At 39.5% G+C, this 14,127-nt stretch overlaps 1 protein-coding gene across 1 annotated transcript in view; it reads left to right on the top strand.

Moving 5' to 3' along the window:
* Nucleotides 1–13,731, top strand: part of LOC140172642 (uncharacterized) — a 102,401-nt gene extending 88,670 nt beyond the window's left edge. The window contains 7 exon segments of the mRNA XM_072195775.1: nt 4,541–4,726; nt 5,958–6,075; nt 7,085–7,267; nt 8,890–9,020; nt 9,609–9,783; nt 10,716–10,829; nt 11,359–13,731. Of these exon segments, the coding sequence (XP_072051876.1) occupies nt 4,541–4,726; nt 5,958–6,075; nt 7,085–7,267; nt 8,890–9,020; nt 9,609–9,783; nt 10,716–10,829; nt 11,359–12,027 (1,576 nt within the window). The 3' untranslated portion in view covers nt 12,028–13,731.
* Nucleotides 13,732–14,127: the final 396 nt, after the last annotated feature.

Genomic DNA, 14,127 nt, shown 5'->3' with positions numbered 1-14,127 from the left:
GAATGAATACAATTTGCCTGCTTTGTGTTCTGCACTGTGGACGTGACATTAAGCATGATATATAGTTCTTTATCCAGTCATTTTTATCCAATCTTAGTGTAAATATGTATCCCAGGGGTAGGATGAAATTTGTAGAGTAGTTAAGTGTGTATCCTATTGATGGTAGAAACTTGATATTGAATCGAGGGAATCCATAATATTTACGCTTTCCTGTGCCAAATTGATGTGAGAATGTTGTAGTCCAACCAGGAAGACCTACTTTGTGTTCCGTGAGCGAGGGAATGCAGTAGAATTCCATCTACAAGCATACATGCCTCTAAATGAGAGGTTTTTATGCCTCCACCGCGAGGCATACTGTTTTTGCAATGTCCGTGCTTCCGTCCATCCGTCCTTCCGTCCGGAGGCTATATCTCGGGCATGGATGGGCGGATTAACTTCAGATTTTCAGGATAGGTGGGTCATGGTCAAAAACTCTGGCTACTTTTTTTTGGGTGAGGTTCAAGGTCATCTACTGAGGTAAAAGGTCATTTGAGGTCAAGGGGCCATTTTCCTTATTTACCTCTTTTCTCAGAGACTAGGGGTCGCACGTTCCTCAAACTTGGTGGGTGGGTGCATCTTGACCCCAGACAGAACAAGTTTGTATTGGTCAGTGGGTCAAGGTCTCCTGAGGTCATGCAGGGGTCATTTGAGGTCAAATTAGCAAAAATAGTCATATGGCCATGAAACATGGTAGGTACAGTCAACATTTAGAGCCATATTTTTGGAAGGGCAATTTGGGGTCATCTGGGGTCACCCAGGGGTCATCTGAGGTCAAATTAGTAAAAACTGTCGTATGGGCATGAAACTTGGTGGGTACAGTCAACATTTAGAGCCTAATTTTTTAAGGTCATTTTGGGGTCATCCAGGGTCACCCAGGGGTCATCTGAGGTCAAATTAGTAAAATTGTCATATGGCCATGAAATTTGATGGGTACAGTCAATATTCAAAGCCAAATTTTTGAAAGGTCATTTCAGGGTGATCTGAGGTCATCCAGGGGTCATCTGAGGTCAACTTAGTAAAACTGTCATATGGGCATGAAACTTGGTGGGTACAGTCAACATTTAGAGCCAAATTTTTGGAAGGTCATTTTGGGGTCACCAGGGGTCATCTGAGGTCAAATTAGTAAAAACTACTATATTTGGTATGAAACTTGGTGGGCATAGTCAACATTTAGAGCCAAATTTTTGGGCGGTCATTTTGGGGTCATCCGGGGTCACCCAGGAGTCATTGGAAGGTTGTTTTGGGGTCATCCAGGTGTTGTCTAAGGTCAAATTCAGTCTCCTCTTTTAGGCCACATTACACCCTTTTGTGGAGGCATCACGGTCGACGCTGTGCGTCGAAAACCGCGACATCCGAGAACCGCGGTCCATCTAGTTTTTTATATTATTATTATTATATATTATATTATTATATTATTATTTATATTATTTGGAGTTTGGGCTTTTATTCTGCCATATTGGTCCTGTACATATGTTCTTGCTACTGGTACAACATAACCCAGCACTACCTACCGTGCAGGGGGAGTGGAGATATATTTACATGCGGGTCGCCCCACCACACTTGGATGCACATACCTCGGGGGTCATTGCAGAAGCGTACACACAGCGATCCCTGGCAGATTTTTTTTATCTGTACAATTCTGCAACCCAGTAAAACTGCACTTCAGTGTATGTTGTATATACGCAAGAATGAAATAGAGCAACTATATTACTGATACAGGTGGCTGTACAAACATGTATTATTGTAAGACCAATCGTTTGTAATGTTTTGGTGGAGGGTGTTTGCCTTTCGTCTCTTTCATCAAAAAAGAACTCCTCATTTAGAGGCATATACCGTAAAAACTCGATAGTTAGCATATGTGCTCACTATCTAGCGCTTTTAAAACATGCAAACGTGAAGAACCCCATTCACAAAAGTGTAAAGGATTTTGAGCAAATCATAACATAAATCATCGATACACATAGTTAACATACAAACAAGTGCACCTGCAAATGTGTTTCTCAACCCCATTAGCTCAGTTGGTAAAGTGTCAGACTTTGGTACAATTTCATGTTTTCAAAAGCGCTCGATAGTAAGCGCATATGCTAACTATCGAGTTTTTACGGTATGCTTGTAGATGAAATTCTGCAGTATATGGATTGAATGAGAAGTAAGGTGTCTTCTGGTTGGACTAATGTGCATATATGCATTATCATCAATTGTGACATTTTCTCTGTTCCTGTTGAATCTTTTGATATATATTTGTTTGGCATTGTTGACAAGCTTTTAGTTTACTTTTGATGCTTTTGTTTGATTTTGTGTCTAGCAAAGTGTCAGACTTTGGTACAATTTCATGTTTTCAAAAGCGCTTCGATAGTAAGCGCATATGCTAACTATCGAGTTTTTACGGTATGCTTGTAGATGAAATTCTGCAGTATATGGATTGAATGAGAAGTAAGGTGTCTTCTGGTTGGACTAATGTGCATATATGCATTATCATCAATTGTGACATTTTCTCTGTTCCTGTTGAATCTTTTGATATATATTTGTTTGGCATTGTTGACAAGCTTTTAGTTTACTTTTGATGCTTTTGTTTGATTTTGTGTCTAGCAGTCTCTTAATTACTGTCGTCGAGATTGATTCCTCGCTAGGGGTGTTTACACAGAGCTGGATGTTAAACTTCAAACAAATTTGTACTAGCCAAAGTCACTGTTGGGCTATTCCATTTAAAATCCATACTACCCCTGTGGAAGATTTAGTGTAAGTCTTCTACAGTGGGAGTATGAGTTTTGAATAGAATAGACAATTGGGTAACTTCCATTTAAAATACTCCAGTTGTGATAGATATAGGTAAAGCCATAAAACAGGGGGAGTATGGGTTTCAAAATGATTAACCCTGACCAATTACATTTGAAAAACATACTCCCTCTGTGGAAGATATTGCCAAAATCTTCCACAGGGGTAGTGTGGATTTCAACTGAAATATCTCAATGCTTGTATCTCATTGACTGTGTGGCCACAGTGTGGTTTGTTATTTTACCATTATGACCTATATATTTCCTACCGAGCAAACAAGTCATGTGGCAACAAATATGTTTTAAATGATAACAGTACTGCTATGTAGTCATTAACATTTGTGATCGATTTGCTCTGTGTGAAGTCTCCAATACTGCTTGCACATGGCTAATGTTTTTACCAATGATAAACATTAACAGAGATATTTAAAGAACCAGTTCTACGAGCGGGGGCCCGACAGTCAGGTGTTTTTGTTTTTTTCTCTGTAGGTTAAAATTACCCTAAAGTAGCACCAAAATCTGAAAAATCTGAAGGAAAAAAAAAATCGTTTTTGCAAACACATTTTCTAAAAATGTTAAAATGTTGGCCCCAAAACGACTGATTTTGTACAATTTTAGCAAAATTAAAATTAAAATCTCTAATATGCTAATTCTTGGTCAGTGGGAGAGGTACAATCTGGGGTTTTTTTTGCGTCTCCTTATATAGCAATAATGTGTGATTTGTATTAAAAATAGATTTATTTTTTTACCAAATATTGTTGGTTTTCACTATCAGATATGTCCTGTTTTAATTTTGGGCCAAACAAATGAGGTAAAACAGAAAACCACTTTAATACCAGCAACTATATAGTCCACTGTGAGTATCAATGTGTTGGCAAATAAAACTGGGATGTGTTATTATAAAACTGATCATTTTACTGTAATTGACACATTTTGGGTTTTGTCTTTCATAGGGTATTTAAGTGTATCATTGGGTATCACAATTAGGCAAAATTCAAGAAAATTTGAGGGTGTTGCTGTGAGCAAATGGTACATTATGGCCCAGTGAAAGCAGTGCTTTGTTCACTGATCTGGGCTGTACCCTCTATGCCGAGAATAAAATGTTCAAAATGTATAGGTGCCTTAACAAAAGTAGGCAAGGTGCAAATGGGACCAAATGCAGGTGAATAAGGTACAGGATACAGCCATGCTGCTTCTCATTAAAGTCTGCAACCTTTAGTACATAGGTATTTAAATTTCTGTTTTAACTCTCCAATGCGAGTGTCAACTGCAGACAACATGTTTCCAATTTGTTTTAAAAATTCAGAATTGTACATTTTTATGGAACAAGCATGAAAAATACATAAAAATTAGTACAAACAAGGCTAGTATTGGTTCAGTGGTTCTGATGAGAGCTTTTGATATGGCTAGCATGCAGAGCATTAAACTTCATTCTTTTAAAAACACCCAAGAAAGTTCCTTGATGTGATATTTGTATGTACTATGTGAATAACAACAATGGGACTGATTGATTCTAAGCCTTTGGTAATTCCTTGTCAAATGTAGGATTTAATTTTCAGGTAACCCCATTTGAAATTCACACTCCCTGTATGGAAGATTGAGGTCATGTCTTCTATAGGGGGGGGGGGGGGGGAAGGGGTTTTAATTGGATTAGCCCAAATTTGCCAATCCCCAAATTTGTTTATAATGTGATAAGCATGAATATTTCTCTTTTACCTTGACTACAGGCACAACTGGAATCTGACCAATGTTAGCAACAACAACTGCAATATGCTGCATGTATTACCCGGTAGAATGGGTATCACATCACCAGAGCTTAAACTAGGAATGTTGTATAGTACAGAGACATGGAACTGTGACAGACACTCATTGCCTTCTATTGAGTACCTGCATTCAGGGGCTCCTAAGATATGGTGAGATATAGGCCTATATGTATATTGAATATGATGGGCTGTGATGATCGCAGTATTACATTCACAGACTACTACAGACCATGTATCAACAGTCAAAGTCCCTGTTTATTGTATACTGGGAATTCTGGCATATTCATGAGGGCCGATTGTTCGATTGTGCCGTGTCTAACAATCACGCCAGTGTTGCGTGCCTTCCTGTACATGTATACGTGGTAGAGCTTTGCATGCCCACGCGATAGATCACGTGTATGTGATAGACCGTAAAATTAAGTGCGTAGCAGTTTTGCCTGTCACATTTCATTGAACAATCGGCCCTCCTTATCGGGTGATGCTGAGACTTTGACTGCTTGTACGCTGTCTGTTATCTTTTATGTCCATGATTACATTAATATCACATCACTAGAGTCATTGTACAAGGCATAGTATAGTACAGCCAAAGAGATTATACCCAAAGAGAACAGACTCAAAAATGCCTTGTGTGTAACACTATAGTAAATCTATTATGATTTGTCACTCATGGAGGGCAAATAGTCACAAGCCTGAATGGATAATTTGTGTCTTTAAGGGGTACTACACCCTGTGGTAAATTTGTGACTATTTTGCATTTTTCTCAAAAATAATAACACACTGGTAACAAAAGTTATGTATATTATTGGGGCAAGGAATCCAATTACTACACTGAAATTTCAGTGACTCAAGACAAGCGGTTCAGTATATATGATAGGAAATGAGGTACATCCCAGCGGTACCTTATCATAAATAACGAACCGCTTGTCTTGGGTCACTGAAATTCCAGTGTAGTAATTGGATTCCTTGCCCTATAATATACATAACTTTTGTTACCACTGTGTTATTAGTTTTTGAGAAAAATGCAAAATAGACACAAATTTAACGAGGGGTGTAGTACCTCCTTAAGCTTTCATATTACCAACGTTTGTGCACTCAGCGCTTGGAGCGCAATTTTGACACAATGTGTTATGCAGAGAGCAAACAATAACACTTTGAATCGAAGATTGCCTTGAGTGCATAGCAAAATTATCCGAATGGAGAGCTACACTATTTGCCCTCGTGAGTAACGAGTAACACACAAACATGACATAGTCGGTACTCTTTGGTTCTGCCTCATTGAGATATGGTGAGATACGACTGTGGAATTGTTTGTAAGCTATCTTCGGTGTTATCACTGTTGTCATCATGATTGTATCATTGGGTATTATTATTTTCATGACAGGTATTGCATTCCTAGCAGTGAGGTGAATAGAACCGAGAAGCTGCTCCAAACCAATGTGCCTAACCTGTGCCCTAGGCAACAACAACATCTACTCATGAACCAGTCTTTCCTATGCATGGTATGTTGATATGAAACCTTGTGCAAAAAATACTTGAGAAATGGAATGGCTTGAATTTTTTTGTGTAATTCTTGGGTCAATTTGTATTCTTTCCATCAAGTTGGCAAAGAAAATCATCCTTGATAAGGGACTGCCTTTTGAGGAGAGAGAACAATCGCTCTCTACCGCTCTCCTTAAATCTGATATCATATAAGAAAGTGATTTTTAGCTCTCCTTTGCTGACCATTTTGCTTACATTCTATTGTAAATGCTCCAAAACAGCTCTCCTTGAAGGCTTCAGATGAGCTATCTGATGCTCTCCTGTAGATTCTAAAAGACAGTCCTTGCCAAAGTTGACCGGGATATGAACCTGGGACCTTGAGATTCCTCAGCCAACACTCGTACCAACTAAGCTATCAAGGAAACGTGTGGCATCAGACTTATGAAGCACGCTGGAAGCTATACACAATTGGTAAAAAGTCATCTGCGTAGGCAGCATTATATTCCAGGAAAAAAAATACTTTCCACAGCGCACAAAATAAATGCGAAAATTGATTTCTGAATAGGACCATTGTTGTGTAAACTCAACTTAGCGATGACAGTCTGTGAGATTCGGATTAGAAATTTAAATGAATACCTACCAATACCATATTATTTCCTCGAATAGTTGCCCCCCCCCCAGTGTTGCATTTTCTAAAAGGGGGGCGTTTATTAGAGGTCATTTTTTTGAATGACAATTCCTGTTAAAATCATTAGGTAAGCGTAAAACTCACGATAAAGTGACGAAAGGTGAACTTAGGAACGATGACATGCGGTTCACTTTCGGGTTTACAACCAGATTTTCGCCAATTACCGATGCCATTTGCGACAATGTGTGCACCTGGGTAAGCTTACTACACAAGATAGCATGTAAATATCAGCATTTAATTGAAGAGGGGTGACTATTCAAGGAAATTTGGTAGTTGCAGTTCATTGTAAATACCAAATCTTAATATTTACATTTCTTTTTAATTCTTGATCCTGTTGATAGATTCCACCCCAGGTGCTACTTAACGCTGGCATTCCAGTACGTCGAATAGAGCAAAATTGTGAGGAATTTGTGGTAACATTCCCTGGTGCTGCAGCTTGCTCTATATCGTGTGGTTACAATGTGGCGGAGGCTATCCACTGTGCGTCACCGTCATGGCTGGCTACGGGTGTTCAGTCTTTCAAGGTACAATTTGTGTCCATCCCTCTTGTCTGTCTTCCCCTGTCTCTCTTGTGTCTATTTATCTATATTCATCTATGTCCCATAGCTAGGAGGCTGTTGGGCCGACATGGTGATGGCTGTAGACACGGACAGTTTCCATCCAAAGTTCTCTGTCATAGGCTTTTCGTATGAGCTGATTAAAGTTTAACCCAGTCCAGTCCAGTATCATTAGCCTTTTTGAAACATAGTGGGCACAAAAGGAGAGGGCATACTTTGATTAGGGTAATAGATGAGAAGCATACAAAAGATTGCCCAAACCAAAGTACCCCTTTTCCTTTTGTGCCCGCCATACTTCCAAAAGGCTTATTGTAGTACTGTAGTTATTATTTTAAGTTTTTTGCTTTGTTTGTGTATATTTCTCTTAATTTTGCTGTCAATGAGCGGAGAACAAGTGTTTGTAACAATGAGATAACACGCTTTTCCCAACACATCAAAAAGCGGTCTTCCTCATTGGTTAAAAACTAATCGCCTTTCGCTCAGTGACGGAGTGTAAAACAGCTTTACATCTCTTTATCTTTTTACCTGTCTCTCCTTTGTTTTCTTTGTCTCTCCTCTTCTTCCTCCTTCTCTCTTCCCCAGATGGTCTCTTTGTCTATCTTCCTGTCTTCTCTCTTGTCTATCTTCCTGTCATCTCTCCCCCTTCCCTTCTATCATTCCCTGTCTCTTTTTTTGTCTATCACTGTCCCTACCTACCTCTCTTAATTTCTTTCACCATTCCTCCTTCTCCTTCTATCCGTCTCTCCTTCCCTCTCTTTCTTTTCCTCTCACCATCTCATTCTAATCCATCCTATTGTTCTCAAACTATGTCCCATGAGAACTACCTGCCGATTGGCCAAAAAGAAGTTTTCATTATCAATTGAACCAATCAGCAACATTGTTAGAATAATTTCACCACGCAAAAAAATGGGGTGAATTATTTGCAAAGCTCCATTCTGATTGGTGATTAAAGTGAAGATATCATGTAATTGACCAATCACAGGCAATGTTAGATCAGCAGGTAGTGCTCATGGGGGTTAAAACAGCTTTATGGCATCATTATGAATGAAAATGAATCTTACACAGAGATTTAGCCATGTGGTGTGATCAAGCAAAATTAGTCTGAAGTCAGACGTATTCAATTTTCAGTTTCTTATAAGATTGTAAACAGTATTTGCAAAGCTACATATTGCAGAAAACCCCATTGAATTTGGACAACCAATTCAAAAGATGCGAGCAGTTAAAGAGTTTCCAAAACAAAAGGAAATACTTCTTTTGTTTGGCTATATCTCAAAATCACATCACATATCGTCACTGGGCGGGAAAAACCTCATATGTACTTTTTGCCCTTGAACATGGATGAAGCAAACCATCCAATATAAAGTCTACACCAACAAGCCTTTATCCATGTTCAAGAGCCACAAGTAAATATGATGTGTTTCCTGCATGCATTTTTGGCCCTTGAACATGGATGAAGCAACCTCTTCAATATAAAGTCTACACCTACAAGGCTTTATCCATGTTCAAGGGCTGAATAAGGTACATATAAGGTTTTTTCCGCCCAGTGACGATATAGTCATTCTTTTTAATACCTATTGTTTGTCTTGCAGCTATCTCGCTTACTACGTCAGCCGTGTCACTTTTCCATGGATCAGTTATTGTGTCTTCTGGCAACCAAAGTTGGTAGCCATAGCAACCGCTGTATGCTGCAGGTCATGTTGACCGAATTGAAAGCTATCAGGTAGGGGATCTGTATTAATTTATCTGAGATGCCAGTTTTGCACATTAATTTGGAATTCCAAATGTTAACAATTACGATATTTGAATAAGAACCATTTTGACCAAAATAAGTCATTAAACGGTGGGTGATCCAATTGACTTAACTTACCCCCTGCCACATTTTGCCTCATCAAAATGCAGCTTTTTGTGTCAGATGAAAAGCTCATTGTCTCGTAAAAAAATTAGGCTTGAAATGTGTTTCATCTAGACAGTAAATGCACAAACATGGTAGTTAAATGGTGTACCATCCCAGAATACTGTTCTATGGACACTGTGACACACACTTTCAGCTTCCATTGCTTGTTAGAACAAACTAAAAGATTGAGATTTAGCAGTGTTTCATTTGGCAAAACAGGATAATATTTATTTAATCCCTAAAAACATAGTGCTGTATTTTTGTGGAATCGGGGAGTAGTATTCAAATACCTGGAGCAATATAACTCAAAACGTAGAAGAAAAGACTGTTCTGGTGTTTGTCCTGAATGTTGATGACAGTTGAATTTATTTATTTGAAAAATTAAATAATGAAGAATTCTTTTTTTTTTTTCAGGGAAAGAGAGATACGATATCGGAAGGAGCTCTGTGAGGCTGGCCTCAAGTCTTCCATTCGGTTTGGTGAGCCCGAGAGTCCATCTAGATGTCGAGAGAGACGAGGCAAGACGCTAGCTAAATCGGCTGAAGAGAAATACTGCTGTGTCTGCAAGTTTGCATGTTACCTCTCTATGGTGAGTATTTCATGGGTCTTGTTGATTAAAAAAAACCGGGTGAATCTGAATTTCTCTTCCGTTATTTTATGCAATTCTTGGCCATGGTGGAACGTACTTGTTGCATATTAATAAACGCTGTGCAATCCGCGAGCATGCAATCTTCTTGATGGGGCGGAGCGCTTGCATATTTTTCGCAGAGGTACAAAACAAGCGTGTGTATTGGTCAATCTTGGCCAAGAATTACTTGGAATATGCACTTTTCTACTCCATGATTTCTATTACAGGTAGCTGCACAATGCAAATGCTGCTTATTTTGGTGGTCGGTATGCTTTGATCATTGAGTTATAGGTTAATTAATGGGAGTGAAATTGTACAAAATATGTTACTGAGATTTTTGGTGCGTCTAATGCATGAGCCCAGCAGGGGGAGTGTATTAGACACAGTAACATCTCAGTACAGGTGCATTATTTTCTACAATTTCTCGAGTAACAAGTGATAGCGCATTTATTAACCTATTTCATACACGAGAAAAAAAATGTCATGATAAATGCCTCAACCTGCAAGAAAAATGAACAAGTCCAAAAGCACTGTGCGTACTACGCGGAATTCTTGCCAATTCGTGTGCAATTATACAATATTAATGCACACCTCATATTTTTTGCTCTAATTGGCTCTCATTATCTAGGAGTGTATGAATACTTGAAAATCAAGAAATACTCTGTTTGACATAACTGCAGTATCCTTCTATGTGTGGTTTACAAAAGAGGAGGGCAGTATTCAAGTAGACAAAACTGGGAATTCAAAAGACTTAATCCACTTTGTGCAGTGCCATCATGTTGTGTATGCTATAGACTGATAGACATCATAGCATTAACATCACTCTTTCACCAAATCTTTCTGACCTTGGTACAACCAGGATATTTCATGAATTGAATATTTTGTTTCCACAGGTTGTGAATGAGAAGGAAGACAGTGTGTACTGCTTGGAGCATGGCTTGGAGCAGGCACAGAAGAGTAAAGCATGTACATGTAGGAATCTCAAACTGATGTATAGATATGATGAGGTGAGTAGCTAGCTTTATTGTAGGAAACTCGGGGATGTAAATCTTCAGGCAATTGCCTGATTTCAGGCAATGCTAAATCAGTTTCAGGCATTTCTGTTGGTGTTTGTTTCCATCCCTGTGTTCTGACATGCTGCTTGCCAACTAGTATGTTTTTTCTGTACTTGGAATGGGAAATAATGATAAATACAGTTTCAAGAATTTTGACCTATATAACAGTTCATGCCTGGGAAAGATAGACGGCTGTAGTAATAAACTACCAACTCAACTGACATGGTTTGACCCTGATCAACTGCGCGGTAACATATCTATCATTTGATTGGTCACTATTGTAAACAAATAAGTAAATTTGAGCTGTCAACCAATCGGCACGCTGGCAGTGTCATTGTTAAATCAACAGGTTGCACACAAGCTGAAGTTGGAACTAAATATAAAAGTAAAAGTAACTTTCCAACTAAAAACATTCAAGTTTATGGAATAAACAAAGAAATTCAAAGTTAACTCAAATGCTCCTATTTTTTTCTACTTTCAGACACAGCTAGGACAAGTAGTGCAGGATGTAGCAGAAGCAATAGCAAGTCAGCCCAAACTGAGAAAGTCCTCCAAAGACTTGATCAACACCAAAGCAAGGACTACAAAGACCTCTACTTCGCCAACCGTGCAGAAATTTCACAGCAAAGATTTCCCAAACTCTTCGACGACTTCCGCCCCATCCATACCAAGAAATTGCCTAGTCAAAGGCATGTCAGCAGCAACCAATAAACTCAGGGCATCGCCTGATACTCCAGCATCTCAGGTTACTCCTCCTCAATCAGCACCCAAGAACTCCCCGTCCCCGAAAGGAACGCCTCAGGAGCCGACTGTGTCGCCTAAGAGCCCGAGCAGGTCACGCCGGAACTCATCCTCATCAACGACCTCTTTGTCATCAAAGCCTACCCTTAGATCTACGTCTCCTAGAGGTGGTACCCCAATAGGTTCGCCCAAAGGTTCCCCTAGGGGCACGCCACGAGGCTCCCCTAGGCATACGCCTGCATTTGCTTCTAAACCTGTGGCTAAGACTTCACCTAAGTTAGTACCAAGGAACTCCCCAAAGATCTCGCCAGTTGTAGTGTTGAATAATACGATGGGCGATAGTCCGCCTGCACCTCCAACTACCAGGAGTCACGTCAAAGTGGAACCAGAAGAAGGTGTTGCTTTATGAAATTGTATGTTTGTATAGAGGTGAAGTGTATAGAGATGGTTTTCATGTACCAGTCAGTATCTTGTGTACTTAGTTGTTTGTCTTGGCTAGGCCAAAGTGGTACTTAACTTATTCGCTGATAAGTCTTTATCTGACTTACTGATGTTGAGGTGCAAGGGTATTGAGTATTTGTCAATGCACCAGTGGTGCAGCTGAAACAAGACTCCCAAACTTGTTACAAAATTGTTTTCAAACATTTGTCGCATAATAATCTCCCAACTTTGCAATCGGTGGTGTAATCATGCGTTTAGATACTGACAACAAATTTGCTTTAGTATCCCTGTACCTCCTCGTATTTTTTAATATTGATATGATTGTTTATAATCGTTGGTAAGGGGGAAAACAATATCCAAAGGGTAAAAATACAAACATGCTGCATTGAACATTTTTCCATGAATGTTTGTGAGTACAAAGAAAGAATTGTTATTTTTGTGTACGAAAATGATCTTATTTTTACCATATGATAGCAAATCAGCTCAATGAACTGCCATAGAGTGTGTATTAGTAGGGAATTCTGTGTGTACAAGAGAGTGACCTGTTCGGGGGGCTTTGGGTGCTGAAGGCATGCAAAATCAGCCGTTTTTTTCGCGATTTTAGCCATTAAGCCCCGCGCATAACTCTGAAAGCCCCTCTGAGCCCCCCGCAGGTAAAGATCCTGGACACGCCGATGTGTTCCATGTCTGCTTTGATCCTATGCTAAAAACCAAGCGGCAACCTGAATTGTGTGCTCATTCCCCTACATGTGGAATAACTTGCAAATTTTAGGGGCGAAGGGCAAGATTCATGTTATTGCCTGAAAACCAGTCGTCGTTGGGCAGGAAAATCCTCCTATGTGTCATTGGCCCCTGAACATGTTTAAAGGAAAACCTCCTATATAACCTGTTGGCACTTTTGTTTTAAACATGTTCAGGGGCCACAAGCACATGAGGTTTTTCCTGCCCAACAACGCAGTGCTGTGTTAATGGGCTATTCCACTTGAAATCGATACACCCCTATGGACGACATGACCTTTAATCTCCCATACAGGGGATGTAGATTTCAAATGGAGTCATCCATTCAGGTAATCCCCTTTTGAAATTCACACTCCCTGCCACGAGGGTGTATGAATTTCAACAGGAATAGCCAAATGCAATAGCTTCAATTAACAGGTGTTGATGACAGAATGTTGAGCAGTTAATACGCACAAACAGTAATTTGCAATAGAAGTGCATAAGCAAACTGCCAGTGTGCACTATGATAACATAGATGAAGTATACAGTTCAGTTTCAATTGCATGATGCAATTAACCAGGGTGGCATTCCAAAGTTACGATCAAAGTAGCTTAGCTTATTATGGGGTACCAAGATATCATCTATTATAGATTAATATACACTTGACAGCAACAGACAGGAAACATTTCCAGCAATTTCTTCCAAATACTCAACTTGTGGTGCTAAACACTGGAAGAAGAGGAAAAGCGCTCTAAAATTGGTTTCTTGTACACACAGTTTTGTCCTACGTTATTATTTATGCTTTCTAGCTGCTCCGCTTGATTTCCACTCGCAATGACATTAAGAATTACCTATCAGAGTGCCAAATGAGACCTGATGGAGCAAATTGAGGACAAGCTTGCAAATGTTGTTTTTGGCTAATTGGACAATGGAGTATTCCAGTTGAAATCCATTCACCCCCCATGGAAGACATGACCATAATTTCCACATGGAGTGTGAATTTGGGTTACCTAAATGGGTGACTCCATTTGAAATTCACACCCCCTGTGTGGGAGATTAGGTCATGTCTTCCATAGGGGTGTATGGATTTAAACTGGAATAGCCTAATTATGTTTTCCATCGTTTCTTGTACCATCATTATACAGTGTAACTTTGCAGACATTGTCCTCACTATGCGCTAATCAGATCACACACTTCCATGTTACCAACCTGAAATTTTATCCAGCACTTGCGTAGCATATCGACTGCTCAGTGCTAGAAGTGGGGAAGTGCAATAGCTGCCATGTGTAGATTAGTACAGTATACTATGTGTAAATTGCCAAATGTTCACAGGGCAGCTATGGCACTTACC

Source organism: Amphiura filiformis, chromosome 16, assembly GCF_039555335.1.
Source record: "Amphiura filiformis chromosome 16, Afil_fr2py, whole genome shotgun sequence".
In the NCBI taxonomy this organism is placed as follows: Eukaryota; Metazoa; Echinodermata; class Ophiuroidea; order Amphilepidida; family Amphiuridae; genus Amphiura; species Amphiura filiformis.
Note: the sequence above shows the minus strand (reverse complement) of the source record. Positions and strands in the feature narration are given on the sequence as shown.